Below are 22819 nucleotides of genomic sequence, written 5' to 3'. Positions count from 1 at the left end.
TATCCTGCACTCATTTGGTAATTTGCTACCACATTCTCCAGAATTGGAGTCTTGATGTTTTTAGGATGCCAAAGCCATTGCTAATGCTTAAACTTCTCACTTTTTATTTTCGCTACCCACTCGTTTTTTGGGTTTTTTTCAGCCATTGCAATCTGGCTTATCCTTCTGAAAGCTCCAAATATGAATTGTGTGGAAGGAATTTCAAATACCATGAGTGTAGCTGGGACTTAATACTTCACTAATATTTCACTGTACCCCCAAGCTGCCTTTTATGAATCTTTTCATTACCATTAACTGTGCTTTTTGCATTTTCCCCTATAATTTTGAGAAGATAAGAACAGAACAGAAAGGTGTTTGGAATAAAACCCTCAGGAAGGAAGATCAGATAGCCTAGGAGAAGATCTCTCAGGGTTTTAAAATGGATTAACTGGCAACCCAAAAGCTGGCAAAGAAGGCTTTCTCTGTGGCTAGTTAGCTGGATATTGCTACTAGCCGTGATTTAGAAGGCTATGGAACAGAAAAGGATCATACCAAGATTTTGTACAATTCGTATTAAAGAAACGGTTTTGCTGGAAGGCAATGCTACAGCAAAGTTCCCTACTACACTTCTGCTTCTTTGGTCTATGCAGCAAGCTCAAGGATTTCTTCTTTCATCTAGTAGTGTTTGCCCTGCAGAACTGTTTTTACAGAGAACAGCAATTTGTTTCAAGGACATCCAAACATGCCTCTTCAACTAGATGACAAACCAGTATGTTTTGGGAGCTTACTTTTTCAATTCTGTAACCAAAGTTGGAGGAGTTACTTCATGGAATTCTAACCTTCATATATCCTGGAGCCATTTGAAAATCCCAGAGAAAAGTATCAGTTCAACAAGTTTTAAGACTGAAAGAGTCAGAGGATAGTTTTACAACTGCCAGTTTAAAATTGGTTTACTGTTTCTTCTGTTGTTTTTATTTATCTCTCAGAAAACATGCTTCACACTTGGTTTTGCTTGTATTCTTAGAAAAGCAAACGCTTTATTAACATTAAAGGAACAAATTTTAATAGAAGTTTCATAAGAAACAGTTCCCACATCTCACATGCACTTACCATGCTTGTATTATTGAACGGCAAAGAAGTGTAAGATTTCAAAAATCTGTATCCATATAAAAGAAGCTGCTGCCCATGCACTAGAAAGTACAATCTGAATACTTAAAATACTTCACATCAAGTTAAATAAAAATACTATATTTTTCTATGTTTTCTTTTCCATAGCTTAAATATTTGTATTAGAATGTATATATTTCATTGATGAATGTTATCTTGGAGGGGGCACTATACTAAATCAGGCAGCTCTTAAAGTCTCTGAATCTCTTGGGCTTTCCAGGCTTTGCAACAACATTCTCCCTTGATCATACAGATTCAATGTGTTAATCAAGGTGGACACTGCTCTACAACGTGCTATCTAATCATGCATAACATGTGTCCTTTGGTTTCCCAAATTTGCTTTAGGTATTCTTTTCTATGAACCATTTATCCTTTAAAAGACTTTATCAGCCAGAGTTATAAAGCCTTAAATTTGCTGGGAGTTTTTTCTCCAGAAAAATGGGATATTTCTGATAATTGCTTTAGTAGCATGATATTTTCATGATGTGGAATGAGCCTATTCTGATGCTGCTACAAGGTTGATTTTTGGATTAAGCAACTTGTACAACAGCTTGTATTAAAGTTGTTAAAACTGCAACTACTCTTTGAAACATAACAGGAAAATTTACATTCCAGTCCATTAAGGAACTGAGAGGTCTGGCAGCAGGGTTGACAACAAGGGATTTTAGGTTCTGTCGGACTCACCAGTGGAACTAATACAATGCGTCATTTGTGCCTAAGCATGGAAAAGCCCTTGCTGGCTGAATTCAAGATTCACAACCTTATAATAAGCAGAATTACCTCAAAAAAACCACAAAACCCCCCTTTGTCATCCTTGAAATTCTGCAGCCATTGCAGGTCATTCCAGAAATATCCTCTTCCAGCAGCTGACACTTGTTTCATGAACCTAGAAATGGAGCTGCACCAACAAAGCTGATCCAAGAAAACTTCTTCCAGAAGCAGCTGGTCATTGTCGTTCTTGTTGTCCTTTGGTGCAGCTGTATACAGACTAACTGGTGCCTCTGCCAAAACTGTAGCAAAGCTTCTCAGTACTATCAAGGTTGGCGTAGAAAAACTGAAGCTGTCCGGCAATGAGATGTCAAATACATATTGAAAAGAGACTCCACTTTTGGCAGTTTGTGAAAAATGCGTCTCCCAGAGGCAGTGTTACATGCACACAAACATGTACTTCGGTTCCCAGGGGCACCTGCCAGAACCCTGTGGATGCATTCAGTGTATATATATAAATTTTAAAAAAAAAACACCAAAAAAAACCCCCAAAAAACCAAACAACCTGGCATCAGCTTTCTCCAGTAATTTTGGTCTGTGGTGGTTGAGCACTGTGTTTTCCCTTTATATACTTATTCTTCTGGGCTTCTTTCAGTTCTGCATTCTCCTGACAGTTTCCGTCTCTTGGATGAGAGCCTTAAACTCTCTAAATTGTTTTGTTCTTTTGCCCCTGCTATGAGTGTATCTCTTGGTGAAAGTAATGTTTTTAACATTTTTTACTTGGTACAAGATATTCTTTCCCCTCCTGTCTCCCATCGGTCTTACGCATTGTTTCCAATTATTTACTCTTTACCTCATATAGTTCCTTGAGGAACTTAATGTCACTACTGTAAATCTGTTTACTTCTTCTGCCTGTTGCTTTTCTTATAATTTTTTTTTTTTTTTTTTTGCATCAAGGTACTTCATAGTATTTCCATTTTGTCTCATGTTGAGTGTCTGTTCAATTCAACTGCAATGTTATCTATTTTACCAATTCCTTGGAGCTGTCTATACTGTACAGAGTTTGCTGATATCTGCAAACACCAACAAAACAAGGTAATTAATTTTGCACCTTTTTCTGAATTTTAGGGCACGGTCTTGGTTTGACATGTATAAACACAGCACATGGTTCCAGGTGCTGTTCATGTTCATGCTAATGTTACCCTGTCCCTCATGCAGAACTTTGCATTTGTCTTTGTTGAAGTTCAGGAGGTTCTTGTCAGTCTGTTTCTGACAGGCTGTGATGCCAGTTAGTAGCAGTCCTGCCCTCCAGCATATTTACCACTCTCCCAAACTTGGTGTCATCCAGAAATTTGATGAAGATGCATTTCATGCCACTTTCCAGGTTGTTAATGAAAACATTAGGTGGTATTTGCCACAGTATCAACCCCTGAAAACATGACTTGTAACCACCTGCCCGTTAAACTTGGAACCATTGACCACTGTCTTTTGAGTCTGATAGTGCCATCAGTTTTCCACTCTTTCATCTAGACCATATCTCCCCAGCTTGCCTAGAAGGATACCAAAGGAGCATGTGTCAAAAATCCTGTTAAAGCCAAAGTAAATGAGATGTGCTGCTCTTTCCTCAACTATGGAGCTTGTTATTTCATCATAGAGGTTGATCCATTTTCCCTTGGTCAGCCTGTGCATTCTGTTCTTAATCACTTTTTTGTTCTTCGTTTGTCTGGAAATGCCTTCTATGAGGACTTGCTTCCTACTGTCCAGTCTGTAGATCCCCCAAACCTGTTCCTTGTCTCCTTTGAGGTGTTGCCCAAGGTTTTAGAATCATAGAATCATAGAATGGTTTGGGTTGGAAGGGACCTTAAAGATCATCTAGTTCCAACCCCCCTTCCATGGGCAGGGACACCTTCCACTAGACCAGGTTGCTCAAAGCCCCATCCAACCTGGCCTTGAACACTGCCAGGGATGGGGCATCTACAACCTCTCTGGGCAACCTGTTCCAGTGCTTCACCACCCTCACAGTGAAGAATTTCTTCCTTACATCTAATCTAAATCTGCCCTCTTTCAGTTTAAAGCCATTACCCCTTGTCCTATCACTACATGCCCTTGTAAAAAGTCCCTCTCCAGCTTTCTTGTAGGCCCCCTTAAGTACTGGAAGCCTGCAGTAAGGTCTCCCTGGAGGCTTCTCTTCTCCAGGCTGAACAACCCCAACTCTCTCAGCCTGTCTTCATAGGAGAGGTGCTCCAGCCCTCTGAGCATCTTTGTGGACCTCCTCTGGACTCGCTCCAACAGGTCCATGTCCGTTTTTGGTTTGTTTGGGTTTGGGGTTTTGTGGTTTTTTTTGGGGGGGGGCAGCAGGGGGTTTGTGTTCTTAATTTAAAAAAAAAAAAAAAAATTCCGCTCGTCCTTTCCTTTCTATGTGTCACCAAGGTACTTCACTTTGTGTGTAGGATGATGTGGATCCCTGATTCTTTGAAAACTGGTCCACTCATCTCGCCAGCCCTCAGTGCAAATGAGCGATCTTCAAAAGGTTTCTGCATCTGACGTCCTCCAAACGCAGCCAGATTGCCTCCCACACTTGCTGAGCTGCAGTTGCTAAACTGGGAAGCAAGAGATGCAAAATCTTAGTCTCCTGATTTTTATCTTCTGGATGTAGCCATTTATAATCTTCAGTGCCTCATCTTTGGTCTGTGTGATCTTTTCCTGCCTCCACGACGAGGGTCTTCTGGACTGGTGATGTTTCACCGACAGATGTGAACATTGTACTTTGCTAGGCTCCCCTTGGCCATTCTTCTTACTGCCATTGGGCCATTTCTACCAGCTGGCATTTCTGATGTGGTTGAAGTAATACACATGGCTGGAGCTGTGGCTCATGTGCTTCTCCCAGCCCGTGGGCAGCTTCTCCTCCTCCACCATCTTCCCTTGGCTGCGCCTCCTGCACCGCACGTGCCTGGCCTGGCCCCAGAAAAATCCGTTTCCCCGGAAGATCAGTTACAATTGGCAAGGTACCTATAAGAAACTGTCTCTCAAGGGGAAAACTCTGGGGTTTAGTTCTCTTTTCTAAGATGATGTCAGTGAGGGTTTTTAGCATAAATAAAAATTATTTTGCTATCACGTGCTATTCAATAGAAAATTTTCAGTGAGCCCTACTTCCAAGTTACATTTCATCAGCCATTGTTTGTTCAATTTGTCTATAGTGAACTAGACCCAGAATCTTTTGGTAATTGATTTGAGCTGAGCGTCAACTCTTTGCATTTCAGAAGATAGATGTAAAATTCCACCTCTATCCAAACAATATGATTTTTCAGTGAATCACTTTACATACCCATAGAAATCTGATACTTTTTTAAAAAGGTGTTAATTCCTGTTAAGTTGTAAAAATTGTATAGCATGTGCACTGATGTGATGCATTTTTATTAAAAGTATATGAAATAAGAAAATCGCATGAAACTTAGAGAAGACCAATACAATTAAGTTAAGCAAGATTAATGTATTCTTATATGTTTGAAAGTTTGTGACTGCTTATAATTTAGAAGAGACACTGCTGCGCACTGAATGAATGATAGAATGCATAAGAATGTGTGCTGTGTACTTGTGAACTGATTCACTAATAGATAACTGGACTATACTGGAATATTGCATCTATTTTAATAGTTCTTCTCATATTTTAAGCATTTTTCTGTTGTTCCTTAACTCAATTAACCGGACTGTCTGTTAAGGGGTTTACAAAGTATCCTGTATTTATGTTTTGCAGTCACTGCCTAAGTGCTTTGGTCTACCGGGGCTTTAGGAGTACACTGCAGTTTGTAGTTATATTATGAATTAATCACCCCTTTCCAACTGAGTAGTTAATGGATATTGATCACTGTTTTGTCATGAATTGCAATGTATTCTATCATTTGAATGTTGTTTGTCAAGTATTTTTTACAAATTACTGTGCAGGACCTTGTATCACAGCTGGTGTAGTTTAAGGTTTGGACAGAGTCACTGTGAATGAAGCCCTGCTGTGAAATAAAAGTCAAAAGGCATCTTGGCATCCCAACCATTTCCTTGGGAGAAGATTACAGCCTAAGTATGTTGAACTTTATTGCCATGGGCCTCATGACAGTATTCAGAAACACGCATGGCATTTCTGTTAAAGAAACTCAGATGTGCTTAGGCGCAAGGGATGGCATTCTTGTGTTTATCAGTATCTTGCAAAAAAAGTTAAATGCTTTTATGCTTTTGGGGTACAGTAAAAATACATTGAAGAATGTGTAATTTATGCACATAAAAATTGAGGTTCCTGATTTCCTAAACATAATTTGTTATGAGAAGGAGGAAATGACTAATCTCAACCCTAGACAGAAATGTATTTATTGAGAAAGAAGGGGGGGGGGGGGCGGACTTGACAGCTCTTCTTTGAGTAAAATGTTGTTCCTTGTTTTGACTTGCTGTGAGATCAGAAGTACAATGAAGCTGCATAGAGAAAATATGCCGCATTTGTTAACTTGCGAATGTGCGGAGTAAAGCAAAAGGACACTTAAAAATCAATGAACATTATGCTCTTGTGTAATTCCATCTAAATTCCATCAATTGAATTCTGTCCCTTATACCACTATGTTTCAAGGACAGACAAACCTATGAGAATTCAGAGCCAGGTGAAGACAAATATGAAGCTCTTCAGGAAGTAAAATCCTTCTAAAATGGAATTGGATCTCCTGCTACCTGGAATGGCAGGCCTACAATATCTTGCATCCTGTCCTTGACATGATAGGTTTCTTAATGAAACAGTCATTATGAAATAGGCTTCTAGTTGGGCAGAAAGACCACAAAGTCAAAGCAAATCAGTGAGGATTCTTCTGGATTGGGTGCAGTTCCTTTGTCTTCTGTGTTGGCACTCATATGAATGTAATGGCCGTAGAGGACAAAGTATTACATCTGGCGTGATTCAGAGCACAGGTGAAGTCTGTCTAATATGGACTTTGTGTTGAATTACTGCTGTCAGATGGTAAGCAGGTAGCAATCTGAGAAGTTGCTCCTCAAAAGCCCAAAGTGTGATTCTGGTCAATGTTGAACCTGGAAACAATAGACAATAAGAGTGTACATTTTTGTTTTTATTAACTGAGAATCACTGCAACGGTGTTTAAGTAGAACAAAAGTTAAATTAAAAGCTTGTGTTAATGAGTAGCATGTAAAATGTGCTAGGGTCATTTATGAAGGAAGAGGTGGTTTTGTGAGTTAATAATTTTGGAAGACTGTATATATCCTTATGAAAATGAGAAGTATTAAAAGCAATGAGAATTACATAAGGCAGTATTTTCCAAGTTTTGAGTGTGTTCTTGTAGTTCTGCTGATAGGTAAGTCCACAGGTTGTCAGCTATATGTCTTTCTCCCATCCCGTTTTTCCAGTCCCAGAAGAGTTGCACTTAACAAAATTGTGGCTGTCTCAATAAGGTTCGATTTCACCTTTGGTGTCAAAAAAAACCAACCACCAAAACTGTGATCCCGTTATAAAGCAGAGCAGCAGACAGCAGTGATGTTAACTTCACTAGGCAAAACTGTATATGAATGTTAGAAAGAAAGTAACTGCACATTAGTTTTCACTGAAAAAAAGAACAATTTTATGATTTCAATAAGAAGATCTAAACTTTCTTTTGAAGTTAATTATATGCTGTTAGTAATAAGTAATGTAAGTAATTAGAGTTATGTTGGCATTTATTCCAACAAGTATGTCATTCTGACTACTGCTCCAGATGATGGCTTTATCTGTGGAGTTAAAACTTGTAGTTTAAATACTTTTAAAAGTTACATTGGAAATTCCAAATAGGACTATGGTTTTTTTTCACCGTTCTTTCAAGGCAGCATATGATTGTATTAGCTATAGTCAGTACATTGTGAAATTGTTGGTTTATTTACTTGGATTTTTAACTCTGCTGAGATTGAATATAAAGGACATTGGTCATAACATTGATTAACATGGAATAGGTTTTCTTTGATAAAAACTACCATTTTTAATAGTTCAATTGCATTAATATTGTATTTATATATGGATGCATAAACTTTATTCAGTTTATCTCATGAAAAGGAATGATTTTTCTAAAATCAGCTCATTACAATTCAATTCTAGTTTTGAATTACATTGCAGTTCTACATGGTGAATCCCTATTCCTTTTAACAAGCAAAGCATTTTTTCTAAACTGGACTGCTGAATTTTCTTACTACTTTAGATAAAAAGAATAGTCTTGTGCGTTAAGTTTGACAGTTTATATTTCCAAAATATAAACTGCATCAACAATAAAAATTCCATGTTTCATTATAACTCTGCCCATGTAATATATCTGTAACAATAAGGATTAAATCCTGGCACCACTGAAATCATCTGTTGAATTTAGAACCAATATTCCACCTGTAATTTGCAGCCAATGTACTGCACGTTGTTTATGGTAACCTTACGCATGCTGACTTAACAAGTCTTGTCTTAGTGCTTTAAAAATATATGGCTCTAAAGTTACTGGCATTTTTTTCTTGATTCATTATGGGCTTAGTCCTGCATGGTGATGAATGCTCTTGGTCTTCATGAAAATTGACAGCATTCAATACTTCTCAAGAGGGACAATGCAGCGTTGAGGGTTTATTAAAAATATTTTGGCAGTATTTTTAATAGAGCATACATGCATCATACTGTACTGCCAAAAAAGTATGGATCAAGCACTGCCATGTTTAGCTTTTCGGTTTGAATGCATTCACTGCATGCTATGTTAATGTCATGCAATAGTCAGGCCTGCGGGTAATTCCATTTATAGTGCCGCTTAATGTAAAGCAAAATTGGGTCCCAAGTTTTCAGCATACTCAGATTTCTGTAGATTATTAAAAATGTGGTGTCTGTTTGAAAAGCTTACTGCCCAAAGCAGAATGCAGTTTAACACAGGAAACATGCTGTATCAGCTAGCAATTAACGAGACTATCAAGATGGATTTAAAAAGAAAATGGCACTCCACATGTTATCAGATATTTAATATATCTCTCCTAGACTTTTATCATGTGATTAAGAGAAAGCAGAAATCCATAAGTATCAGTTGTTATTTACTGCAGTCTGTTGTGGTGGGTTGACCCTGGCTGGATGCCAGGTGCCCACCAAAGCCGTTCTATCACTCCCCCTCCTCAGCTGGACAGGGGAGAGAAAATATAACAAAGGGCTTGTGGGGAAAACAGACTCAGCTTGGGGAAAATTAACTCAATTTATTACCAATCAACCAGAGTAGGGTAATGAGAAATAAAACCAAATCTCAGAACACCTTCCCTCCACCCCTCCCTTCTTCCCGGGCACAACTTCACTCCCGGATTCTCTACCAACCCCCCCAGTGGTGCAGGGGGATGGGGTTTACAGTCATTTCATCACACGTTATTTTCTGCCGCTTCATCATCCTCAGGGGCAGGACTCCTCACACTCTTCCCCTGCTCCAGCATGGGGTCCCTCCCACGGGAGACAGTCCTCCATGAACTTCTCCAACGTGGGTCCGTCCCACGGGCTGCAGTTCTTCACGAACTGCTCCAGCATCAGTCCTTTCCACGGCGTGCAGTCCTTCAGGAGCACACTGCTCCAGCGTGGGTCCCCCGCAGGGTCACAAGTCCTGCCTGAAAACCTGCTCCAGCTTGTGCTCCTCTCTGCATGGGTCTGCAGGTCCTGCCAGGAGACTGCTCCAGGGCGGGCTTCCCACAGGGTCACAGCCTCCTTCGGGCACCCACCTGCTCCGGCGTGGGGTCCTCCCCGGACTGCAGGTGGAGATCTGCTCCACCGTGGACCTCCCTGGACTGCAGGGGGACAGCCTGCCTCTCCGTGGTCTTCCCCACGGGCTGCAGGGGAATCTTCGCTCCGGTGCCTGGAGCATCTCCTCCCCCTCCTTCTGCACTGACCTTGGTGTCCGCAGGGTTGTTTCTCTTACATGTTCTCACTCCTCTCTCCGACTGCTGTTTCTGTCTGTCCCGCAACTTTTTTTCCTTCTCAAAAATGTTATCACAGAGGCACTACCACTATCGCTGATGGGCTCGGCCTTGACCAGCGGCGGGTCCATCTTAGAACTGGCTGGTATTGGCTCTGTCGGACACAGGGGAAGCTTCTAGCAGCTTCTCACTGAAGCCACCCCTGTAACCCCCCCTGCTACCAAAACCTTGCCACACAAACCCAATACACCTGTTCAGGACGGTATGTAAGCTTGTGCTTAACTGTCACTGTGCTTCACTGACTTCGGCTTACTCTTGCAGTCAGTGGGACGTAAAAGGGTTCTTAAGGACTTTGTTGAATCTGGGCCTGCACCTTCAGTAGCAGATCAAGGAGGAACCTTTACCTGGGGTGGATTTTCTTAGCTGTTCATCGCTTGGTCAGACTGTGGAGGGCTTCTCAACTTAATGACAACATACAATACCTTGTTTTCCAAACAAAAGTTCAGGTTGGTACTTGTTCTGAAGTCAAGAATGAGGAGAAGAGTTGCCTCTTCTCTCCAGTACCAGAAGCCTAAGCCAGCTACCAGATTCCAGAAGCAATCAGTGCCTTACCAGATACTAGCAGTCCCATGCATCCATCCAAGCGGTCAAAATCTGTAACTTCCTAGCTGTCAGTTCTGCAGTGTATTGGCAATATCTAACCACCAATGTTTTGCTGCATTTTTAAACTGAGCGGAACATAAAAGTAAGTCACATGTATTATCGAAGTAAGTAATATAAGGAAAACCATTCTGATTTTATTATTCACTTGTCAATTCAGTATAGCAAAACTATTTTAAATGTACATGAATTCCTGTAACACTTCCAATTTGCTACAGAGTTCAGCAACTATCTGAATATATGATCAGTGTGGCCAAAATAATGTGCCAGGTCTTCACTCAGTTAGGCATGGATTCAAAGCAGTACTCTGCACGTGGCATCGTTGAAGTCCATGTTTCACTGTTAGAAGTCATTGTTCTCAGGAAATTAATTTGCTGAGAATAATTTCTGTTCCCCAGATGTGTTTCAGCCTCATTTTGTGCAAATTAGGGGGGACCAGCTTTAATTATTTTATGGTATTTGATTTGTCTACTTCTGTAGCAGTAGTAAGAAATATTTTTCATAATTGATAAAGACATTATTATATAAAAGGCAGATGGATTGCTTTGTTTCAGGAGTCTAAATTAATTGCATACAATACATATATGACATTTTCCAGTGCTTTGATTTGCCTGTAAAATTGAGAAGCTAAGATTTCAGTGCAACATCTCGGTTAACTATCTTGGCATTCTGTCTTACAGCAACAAAGCAGATAAACAGTTAATTAATGTCACTTTTCTTAAAACAGCAGTATTATACTTTATTCCTAACTGAGATCATTTTACATTTCTTGTCATGTGCTGGAGAAGAAAAAATATATAGAGATAATACTTCCATACTATGAGTCCAGGGGGTACTGCTGACATAGAATACGTGAAGAATTTCATACTTGCAAGAACGAATGGAAAAATAATCTGCTGTGTTGTTTATGTGGTGATGATATATATCTTTGAGACATATGTTAGCTCTTGGAATATTGAATGCTCTCTAGGTGAAGATACATTGCTCAGTTTTTATAAAGATATTTTTATGTATATTTTGGGTAAAAGCCAAAACTCTTACAAATAATTTCAGCTAAGGGATTAAGTAGATAACTTGAAACAATGAGGATGGATCATTTTATACCTGGTTATAAATAAGCATGTACAGAAAAAAGATATGTATTTCTTTGAAAACTGTTGAGCATTCCTAAACATTGTAAAGTCTCATTTTAAATAGGAAGTTTTTTGATAAAGTGAAAAAATATTAACAATATTTACCATAACCTTATATTAAACTACAAATACATGTGCTAAATTCCAAATGGGGGTTAAGGATATGGATAACAATAGGAAATAATACAGAAATTGAAAATGAAAAGCAGCTGAGGCTATGTCGTTCAGTCTTATTGTTCTGACATCTTACAAACTAATTGGGGTTTTTTTATATATGTCACAATACTGAAATGCATCATTAAAACATATATTGAGTTTCTCAGTGTCCACTTTTCTTACTGTTTTCATCTACCAGATTGGAATGTGTTACGAAGTGTGAGCATTTGCACACCTTTTGTTTTCCATGCACAGTTAGCATACATGCATTCATGCAGAGTTAGACATGTTAAAACATTCACTAACTGCAGAAGTAAAGCTTCACATCTATGAACTTGTTGTACACCTTTTCAGAATACATATGTAAGTAGTTTTCTGAATGCTACTTTATTTACCTGTGTATAGACATTGATATTCTGTTCAGGTGAGCTTGATTAAAGTAACAGAAGGTGAAGTATTTGTTATTGGAAAATCACAAAGGATGAAATGGACTTTTGAAGTAATGAGAAGCAAAATAGTCTTGTGATGAATTTTTTGGTCTATTGTTTTAAACCTGCAGTCCATAATCACTCGGCAGCCATTTAAGAAGAGTGACATGAATACAAATAACATCCTAATGATCCTTAACATGATGGTTCCTGTAATGCAGATTTTATATTTCTGCTATCACAGTTGGCTGGTGCCAAGTTTTTGCTAGTTGCTATGTTTTAGAGAACTCCGATATGAGAAGAAGGCATAAATGAAAAGTCTGGCAGAGGAACACCTGAGATATTTAAATTTCAGAATTTGGTCAGATGTTATAGATAGGTAATAGGAGTGTGATTTGAGTTGGAGGGTGCCTGTTGTAAGAATGAATGTTAAAAATCTTGAAATAAATTGTTCAAATGGAAATGTTTTGCCATTCATCATCCAGGGGCACAATGGTGATACGTTTGTCTAGTAGAACTATGTGTGTTATTGTGTTCTTCAGTGTTGGCAAAAGGAGTTAATGAAAAAAATCTTCAATTAAAAAATCTTCTTTAATTCTTGTTGAGTATTTTTTGTTCTCTGTTTTTAAAAAAAGTCTTAAAAATTCAAGTAGTTTGTTTTTTAAATATTAAATTACATTCCAATTCTGGTTTCTTTTAAAAGACTTCTGTAATAAAATCACTATTTTCATCAGTGCAATTACTAGTTGATTTACTCTGGCATACCCTTTTCGGCCTAGAGAGACACGAATGACACACTTGACTGTTGAATGAGGCATTCTGAGACTGTGAAGAGAATGGGTTTTCATCTTGTTTTAAAGTTAACCTGTGCCAAACTTTTGTAGAGGCTGTGGAGGTGATTATTTCATATTAAATAAATGTCAATTTCTTTGTAAACTTTTTCAAAGTACATTCTTTGATCACCACATCACTTCCATTTTAGTCAGATTTGCTGTTGACCCAAATGGAAGCAGGCTACCTTTTTATTGTTTCCTAAACGAGGAATACTTTCCTTTTTATATGTAAACTATGCTGGTGAAATTATATTTTAGACATGGGAGTGTGAAAGCTGCTGATAAATTCCTTAAATGGGAAGAATCATAGCAATACCTGTCTAGCAGAAATCAAGAGAAGATATGTATATGTACACACACGCACACACATAAATATATGTTATCTTTACATGATATCAAGTGATTAAAAGTTACATTGTGTATAGGAAGGATATCAGAGGGACTTCATAAGGCAGAAATGAAATTATAATGCATAACATTGAAAATGGTTTTGCTTATTTTCTTCATGTGTTTTTCTTGAAGGATTGTTCATCTTCAGAAGAATATAGCATTGCTGCAGCATTGCTACCCCTGACGACTGCTTTTTATAGGGTAAGTTTTTCTTGAAAAGCACGCCAATTTTGTATTTTTTTACATTACGTACATTGTTAAAATGAAGAAAGTGATGAAGAAGATACATGGCGGGTAGGAAGGTTCATTCTAAAATTGATTGATGTCAATAGAAGTCTTTTAATAGGCTATTATGGACATTGTTCCAGAATTACACTTACTGATGTTGGGTGATGATAATGATAAATTTACCCAGAAATAAATGCAGGCTTATATGATGGGTTAGAGAATTATCATTGAATTATAACTAGTCACTAAAATAATTGAATAGAATAATTTCTGATGTTATTGTGTAAAAACTGTTTATTGGAGTAATTTTTTGTTTAATTTGGCATGTTAAGTATTGGCCAAAAAGTACATGTTAACTTTTCAGTCTGTGTAGTTGTTAACTTTGGAGACTATTATGAATGTCTTGTTTTAACTGTATATTTGTTTTCAGTTTCTTGTGTTGCTTTTTTTTTCTTAACTGTTTTTGCATAGTGTTTGATAGTGATAAAATATGATAGTAAGTAGGAAAATGTGAATAGTTCAAATTCTGCAAGCAATTTCTGCAAGCACAGCTTTTGTAGTATGGCTGTAGTTATTTCAGTGTCCCAATACAGTAGCATTTTCACCAGTTCTGGTAAGCTCAGGTGCCACCTTTTGGTACGTACATGTCTGAGGAGATAAGAAGTTCAGAACATTGACTTGCTGCAATATTAAATAATCTTTGTTTAATGTGAATATTGTTACACAACCCAGTTTGGGAAATAAGTGTTTAATCATTGGTAATTAGTACATCATGATACTGCAAAATAGTACTTACTGTGACAGTCTAGCTAGACGTTAATAACATGTGATAGAAATTAAGAAAAACTATAGCCTTCCGTCCTTCACATGGTACATGAGGCATTTGATGAGTAGCCATAAATATAATGTGAAGACATTCCTATTTTAGCTGAAAAACCCCTAAGGTTTCTGCAACAATAAGCTGAGAAATCAATCAGTGCTTTTAAATTGAAACTATACATTCTAATTGAACAATTTCTGGTTGTTTTAAACTCAAAATAGATTCTGTGATGTAGTTTTTAGAATAAAAACTGGAACTTTAGCAGTGATAGAACACAGAAACATCTGCTGAAAATGAGGGCATTTTTGACAAAGTCATATGCGTAGGAAGTTTCTTAAAATCCACTATTTAAGCCCGTATTTACTACTTATATAGAGCATAAAGTAGTAGACTTTCTCTCTTCTAATCATTTGCACTGTGAAAAAGTTTTATTTAAATGGGCTTTATTTTAGAGCTGTACATAATACTCCAAGACTGCTTTTCTGGAAAGAGTCTACAGAGTATTTTCATTCTCTTATATAAGCTAGTGATGAGACATTAAATTTTTAAATCCCAGCAAACTTTCTCCCATCTTTAATTACAAGTTCATCTTTTTCTATTCCCTCTCTTTTGAGTCCTTGAATAGCAGAATCATGAGTTGTTTGTCATTTGTTGCTGCCACTAATACTTAATTTGGAGAAAGAGCTAATGAGCTATAGAGATTTTCCATTTCCCTGTTTTATTCTTGCAACTGCATTAATGCTATATTATGAAGAAAGATTGACTTTAGTTTCGTTTTATTTTCTGATTTTTAGTTCCTCTCATAAAAATGGCCAAGAGAGTCCACATAGCTCTTTATGTAGAGAGGTACATAAAGTATTTTGGGGAGTTATGGCAGTTTAGTTAGATTCCTCATTTAGTAAAGTTTGTTCAAGTAGAGGTGGGGGGTGGGGGAAGTAAAAAAAAAAACAAACTTTTTCTTGTGTGGCATATCATGAGTGTTGAAATAGCTTAAATAAGTTCCAATTTCACAATCAAGGGTAGCAAAGAGCTGGATTGAATATAGAGTATCTTTAAGTAATTTCTTCTATACACTTGTATTTTTGGTAGGAGTACCAAGATCTCATACCATTTCTCTCACAAAAAGTTCTCTGAAATCTTTTGTGTAATAACCTAGTCCTATACTTACTATTTAACTCTAAAGCTATACACTCAGGAAACTGTGAGTCCCCGGATGCAAGAAGCATGATGATTTTTTTAATGTTCCAGACCTGAATTAAAAATTAAAGTAACCTGACTGTTAACTTGCAAAAGCCAGCTGTTAATGCATAATAGAAAAAGAATTTTGTTTTTCCCAGATCTAATCCTCAGGTTCAGTGATGGCCCCCTTTGGTATGTCCCACTAGATACAATTCTTTGGCAAAAGTACTTATTTTAGTATAAAACTATTCATACTAAACACAAACTGATGTGTTGTTCAGAACATAAGATCAGTAGACAAACTTTGCAGTGATTAGTCAAAATTAAGATTAACAGTTTAAGGTTCTGTTTGGAATTTGAGTAAAAAAGAAACTTTTTAGAGCATTTTTCAGCTTCTCTAGAGGTTTTCAAAATTGTTTCCTAGGCTATAGTGAGTATGTTCTACCTGGCATGAACCTGTATAGGAACAATGTTCTGCATCAGTATTCTTAAATTGAGAAAAATGGGTGTCATTTTTCCACCCCATTAACATCTCTATAACCCTTTGGAAGGATTCCTGCTCTGGAGTTACACTAAACTAATGTTCCTCTTCCCCTGTTTTGGGGAGAAATCATATCAAACCCTGCTGCTTTACTTTTATCCCTTGACCTTCCTGCTTTCTAATGTATTAACAGTTTGTAAGTTCTTTTTTCACTGGGTTTCCCTTTACCAAAATCTTAGATAGGATGATTAAAGTTTTGTTGCTTAACACAGCATATTGCTGTTCTGTCTCTGATAAGTCCAGAGGAATGTACAAACTAAAATTAAGGTCATTTGGGGGATTATTTGTTTTCTATTAAAATGCCTTCAGGAAAACTGGTATGTTTGCACTGTCAAACTATGTCATGGCCTTTTCTGCTGAGTTGCTTGTCAATTTTATTTAATTACCATATGCAGTGTAGTTTACACACACGTGCACGCGCACGCACACACACACTTCAAGCTGCATTTCATTTTTCTGTAGGCAGAGCACAGGTATTCCAATACTGTTGCTTCAATATGCAGAACTGTCTTATGTCTGCTGTAAGTGTGATTGTGTTTATGCTTTCCAAAAAATGGTGAAGTAGTGCTTGGCATTATGTACTTGTTTTTATTGATGTTTCCATTATCCAGAATACCATGTTTAATGCCAGCAGCATATTAAATATTATTTCTCCTAGCCCTGTGGAAACTGCACAGCGTTCTTGGTAGCCAGGAATAGACAGGAATTGTGAATCGAATAGTGACACAGGTTTTCATTTATGTGTGCATTGGTATTACTGCGCAAGTGATATTCCAAATCGAGTTATCAGTGACATAGTCTGTAGTAAATCTAAAAATGTTGTAGAGTTATAGCAGTCAAATATATGTTTTACCATCTACATTTGCTATAGCATTTTGATGGGTAATTATGATGGGATTTCACGTCATAACATTTTATTGTTAATGTAATTCCTGTTGCTTCAAATGAAATAATAAAAAGAAGTTACACAACATCACAGTTCCTTTGTGAAAGGACTATTGTGTATGAAATGTTAAGTTTCATTTTATTTACCTTACACAAAGCAGAGCATTAATGAAACGATTACCTGTTCTTCTAAATAGCTTTACTGTATGTGGCCACACATAGTGCAGACACCAAGTGTTTGAGGTGTATGAATAATGAGAAGGGTGTGTTTTCTTGTGAGTCTAGCAGATGAAACCAAGAAACTGAGTGGTAAGAGAAACATGCTTCTAAAGGTGATGTTGGTAAGATTCTGGAATGGTCTTCTCATGAAGTAGTCAATGCTCTAGCCTTGAGGTATTTTAAAATATTCTTGGGAAAACAGTAAAAAATGTATGGAAAGGAACAAGCTTGCATGATCTAACAGGTCTTGTCTTAATGTCTTTGCTTACATAAAGATTAGTCTAGGGTATTTCTACATATATCTAATTAAAATAACAAGAAACATCACCCTGTATACAGCATGCTATCAGCTACTGGGATGTCTGGTGAAATTTCCGAATTCCAACTCCTGAAGTCTGGTGAGTGATCTGTTGTGAAACTTGATCAGGCAGGATTTGATCGCACTCTAACTCATAGCTGGTGGGATTAAATTCATAGACAGGAAGTCAGTATTGGTTGCATATTTGTGGCCTGGAGAAATAATTAAATTTTCCTAGAAAAAATAGTCACAATGCTTTTTAAAAATTTTAAATATTGGACATAAGCTGTTAGCAAAACGTGACTCATCAGTGACAGTGGACTTTGGTGTGTATTGTTAAAGTCACAAAAACAAACATATCTTTCACTTCTGGGTTGGAAAAGGTTTTAGTTTACCGTTAGTAATACTGTTGGAATTTTGTTTAAAATTGAAACAATATAAATAAAATGTATTTATACATGAAGATAAAAGAATTTTTCCATGTTTTTTTGGTACGGATGACCCATGCTTATTTGGTATGCAGTCTTTTTTTCTGTGTATAAAATAGAAATGTAGTATTCCCTGGTGCTGTGGAAAAGAGGTCTTTTTCTACACATGGGAAGAAAGGACAAGATGAGAAGGACATATTTTAATGATATTTTTATTTTATTAACTCATCAAGGAAGACAGTTTGATGGTTGTAGAATTGGCATTGTCAAATCCACAGGATTTGGATACTGTGTTCCAATTATGTCTCTTTGCCAAGGTGGCAAGATGTCGTGTAGACTACACTGCATTTCTTGAAGGTTTAGTATGCAGCAAGAGTGGTGTTCAATGGCAGACACCAGTTTCAGCCTGTCTGCTTGGACAACAGGCAGAGAGAGCAAAAGCTGTCTTCCTCCCTGCTACTCCATGTCAAGTCACAGTCAGAGTCCACTTTTCCATCTTCCCTCCCTTTTCAACAAAGGTGATGTTTGGCAGTCTGATCAAGCATTCTTTCTTGCATCCCTCAACCATTGCAGAACCTGAATGTGCAGATTATAATACAATTTTCTCACTTTCAGGGGATCTTTTTCAAAATTTTATAATTACAATTTTATGCTTAAACTGTGTATAATCATCTGTGTTCCCATACTTTTCTAAGGATATTCTACCACATGACATAGTACATAGTAACACGGTTCTAAATTTTTGTTATTTGGCATTCAGAAGTGACAGTTCTGATCACCTGTCTTTGAATAAAGGGAGTGGCATAATAAAAATATAGTATTCTGAAAGTAAAGTTTGTTCTGTGTAGAAATGATGAATGGACTTCCATATTTTATAGACAAGCATTTCTTTAAATTGCAAAGGCCAGAGCAGTATTATTTTTCAGAATCACAAATATTTCATTTAGATTTCTGAGTCAGTTGTTTGTAATGGCTTGATGTACACTTGGATAGCACTGATCTAGTTTCAGCAAAAATAACCCAAATGCAGTAAACTCTCTCAGAGATTGGATGTATTACATTAAAATTTACATTTGCCATTTAGCATAACGCAATGAGGTGCATTGGAGGCTGCTTCATAATTTTCATGCGACTAAATTATGTAATCCTTGGGAGGGATGGAGGGAAAGATTGGGTGTTTTGGGGGGGGATGTTTTGGGGTTTTTTAATGCTTGTAAGCCACCAAACTCTGAATAAAATTTCAGTTGGATACTGATGCTAATTTATTCTAGAACTTGCAATGAAACATCAGAGAAATATTTTGCAGACTAAGGCTAACTAAAATCCTTAGGATATGCTGTTGCTTGGGTATTCATCTGCATGTCTGCCCATTTATCATTTGTATTCCATACACCTATATCTTTTTCTATTGAGAAGGAAATAGAATTATATAAAATAAGAGAATTGCTTTATTCAGTGTTTTTAAAAGATTACCAAAATTTGGTAAATCATTTTACTTAAAACTTTTGAATATAGTACAGAACATTTATTCAGGTCATCCTAGGAATTATCCTAGTAACATTTTCAAGGTGAAAAAGATGTTAGTCCGTGTTTATTGGAAGTGGGTTTTGTCTAAGTTTGTTTAAGTTTTTTTTAAGAATCTTCAAGGTGAGATAAAATTGTGATTTAAGAAAAAATTTGAAGTTAATAATAAAATGTGAAACTGGAAGTATTCTGTGTTAAGACACCAATATGAATAATTCTAATGTTTTCCACAGTGAAATGTATATCCTCTTTTGCATAGCATAATAATAAAATGAAATTCATTTTGAGTGCATACTTTCCTAGTTGAAATGAATTACCAAGTTTCAGTAACAGTTATGACAAATGTTCAATGGAAAAAAGCCTTTGCTGCTTGAAATGCCTAAATAAATGATCACTTTATTCCAGAGCCTGTTAGGTGTGGGAGGGATTCCCAGTTATAAGGGTAAGGGCTTTCTCTGAAGATTAAAGAGGCAGTACTAGAGAAATTCAGAGTAGTTTATCATATTTTAACTATTACCATCAAATGCTTTTCCAAGAGAGAGCCAATTCAAGGTTAATTATGTAACAGAAGCATCACAATTTGAAATGTGCTCTCAGTTGTATAGCATCAGCTATGAAATCACAGAGAAGCTACCCAATGAAAGGCTGATGTGGAAATCTATGATGATGGGTGAAGACTTTATTCCATTTTTATGCAGTTATCAGGAAAATTTTACAGTTAGTATCAGATGGAATAAGTGGAATATTGGTCCAACTGTACTGTCAAAAACAGTGGAAAATTTTGTACTAACATTTACTCTGTTACTTTATAACAAATGATAATATATTAATCTTTATTTTAGAATTTGTGTAAATACCAAGGGATTGCATAAAATTATTGGATGATACAATTAATTTTGAAAAGCAAATTTTGTGGGGTTTTTTACATTTAACATGAGTTTTCATTCTTAACTTGTATTTCTGCACAACTGTGATTGGCCCAAGTAATTCTCATAAACACCAGCATGCTCTTAGCCTTCTGTAAAGCTAGAAAGACTTTCTGTAATGCATTAGCTTTCTATAGTGAAATATTTTCATTCTCACATCTAGTTACTACATTTCCTTCTAAATGTTTCAGTCTTACTCTGATGTGCTTGGGATGAAATCACTTCTACTTTAAAATTCTCTTGAATTGCTGGCTTTAATTTAGGAAACGCCCATCCTGAAAGACTTCCTTTATTGTCTTGGCAATAAGTTTTGTCTGCTTCCATTAATTTTCTTCTTGTATCTCTATTCTGCCAGTTCTGATACTATCTTAGGCTATGGAAATGTTTTTGTGACTGAAATTTTATTAAATAACATTATTTTTACTACTATACTTATTTATCCATTCTCAGAATGGTAATCCCTTAAACGTAGAAACACGTTAAGTTGCCTGCTTAGAAAACAGCAAGAACATGTGTCTATCACATAGTGGATACTATGGAAGAAGGTGAACCACAAAAGAAAATATATGTAGGCAGACTTTAAGTGGTTCCTGGTTTTTGCATAACTCTTCTAAAACAAACAGCAGTTAATTTAAGGACATCACACAGGAGAGAAGAAAGCTTTTTCTGCAGTACTTCAAATGAAGTAATGAGTATCAAAAGAACACATACTAGCTTTCATTATTGCATTTTGCTGTTCTTTCACTCTCAGAGCCCTAATGCTTCTTTGTATCAGCAGAGATTGTAATGTTTCAACCCCAGATACCAGTCTTGCTTGTTAGGAGAAAGTGAGTGGTAATATTGGTGAAAAGTATAAAAGGGCATGATGATACATATGCCCTGTTTTGCAGGGGTAGGGTTGGATGTTAATCCTTTAGGTAATTCATATTTTATAAAGAAAAAATACATGTTTATCCTTTAGGTTGAGGTCAGTTCCTAGTCTTCTGACACTAGTGTAACTTAAAATACCATGCAGTATGTTTACAATATAAGCTAGATTTTAAAATCTTAAGTTAATTTAACATGTAAATTGCTTTTCCATATATCATCTTGTTTAACAATTTATCATTCAGAGATCTTATTCATTTTGCACATACTGAAGTAGACAGGCAAAAGATTGATTAAGGGTATTTTACGGTATTATCAAGTATGTACTTTAGCATTATCTGTATTACTGGAAAATCCAGGAGCCCTAAGTATAGACTGGAACTGCTGGTCTTGCTTTCGTACAAAAGAACACAAAGATGAAGATCCTTATCCTCAAGAGCTTACCACATGAATTTAAAATAAGTAATAATACTTGAAGCCAGGCAGTTTGAGGCACTGCAAGGAAGCTGTGGAGCAGTATCAGTCATCATTATTGTTGGTGATTCTGTCCCCCAGTAGGTTAACTATGGCTGAAGTTTTTATAGACATGACACAAAAGCAGAATTTTACTGAATTTTGAGAGAGGATAATGTTACTTGGCAGGTGCTTCTGAATATCAGTGGGGTCATACAAGATGATAGTAAGGTGATGGTCAAGGTTCTGTCAGTATTTCCAAACACTCTCCCAATCAAGGGATTATACTACATCCATTAAAAGTTTCTTTCATACAGATATTATAGTTCAGTAAATTATTTTTGTAAAAGCAAACATACTTTTAAAGTTAAAACAGGAGTCTGGGATTCTTGTTAGCTGCGACTGAGTGGTTTTGCAGTGTCACTTGCAAACACAGATGCCAAAATGTCGTCTTTGGTACTAAAGATTTTAATTATTGTACTTTGGTTTTGAATGGATACGTAATACATGTCTGTAGAACAGATCTTACATCTTTGCAGGTAGAGCATATCTCACTTCCAAAACTGGTTTTAGGTGAAAAAAAAATCTAGAAGAAACAAAACAGGAAAGTATAACATGACAGTTTAGCACATCAGTGGGAGAGACTAACTGGAGGATTTTTTAACATGTGTCTTTACAAGGAATTTTGGAAATTAATTACTGTAGTAACTTTGCTCTGTTGAATAAGCTTGCTTTCCCAGAATGATAACATCATGAGCAACATTGAAGAGAACTTTGCAATCTGCAATTCCTTTCCTTAGTGGTTTGTGGGAGGAAGTACTTTGTCAGGAAAAGAAAAAGACAACCCCTTCAACTCCCCCCCCCCCCCCCCCAGCCCCCCAAATTGAAATAAGAAATAAAGATAAATGTTGTAGTAAATGTTTAGTTCTGTAACTGAGGAACTGATCCACTATCTCCTAGAATAAACAGAAACCTTTCCATTGTATTCCCACAAGCATTGGATTACATCACTTGTAACTATTCCTGATTCCACTTGAACTCATTTTCTAGCAATGATATGGAACTCTGGTATGA

At 36.8% G+C, this 22819-nt stretch overlaps 1 protein-coding gene and 1 pseudogene across 7 annotated transcripts in view; one reads left to right on the top strand and one right to left on the bottom strand.

Annotated features, from left to right (window-relative positions):
- The window catches only part of SBF2 (SET binding factor 2), a 283574-nt gene that overhangs the window by 190252 nt on the left and 70503 nt on the right, over positions 1 to 22819 (top strand). For all 7 annotated transcript variants that reach the window (XM_075048066.1, XM_075048070.1, XM_075048067.1 and 4 more), the window contains exon 17: positions 13510 to 13578. In XM_075048066.1, the coding sequence (XP_074904167.1) occupies positions 13510 to 13578 (69 nt within the window). The remainder of the gene's footprint in view (positions 1 to 13509; positions 13579 to 22819) is intronic.
- LOC142040326 (peptidyl-prolyl cis-trans isomerase NIMA-interacting 1 pseudogene) lies at positions 4123 to 4770 on the bottom strand (annotated as a pseudogene).

The sequence above is a fragment of the Buteo buteo genome, chromosome 16, assembly GCF_964188355.1.
Source record: "Buteo buteo chromosome 16, bButBut1.hap1.1, whole genome shotgun sequence".
Taxonomy (NCBI): Eukaryota; Metazoa; Chordata; class Aves; order Accipitriformes; family Accipitridae; genus Buteo; species Buteo buteo.
The sequence above is the reverse complement of the archived record's forward strand: the minus strand, read 5'-3'. Positions and strand labels throughout refer to the sequence as shown.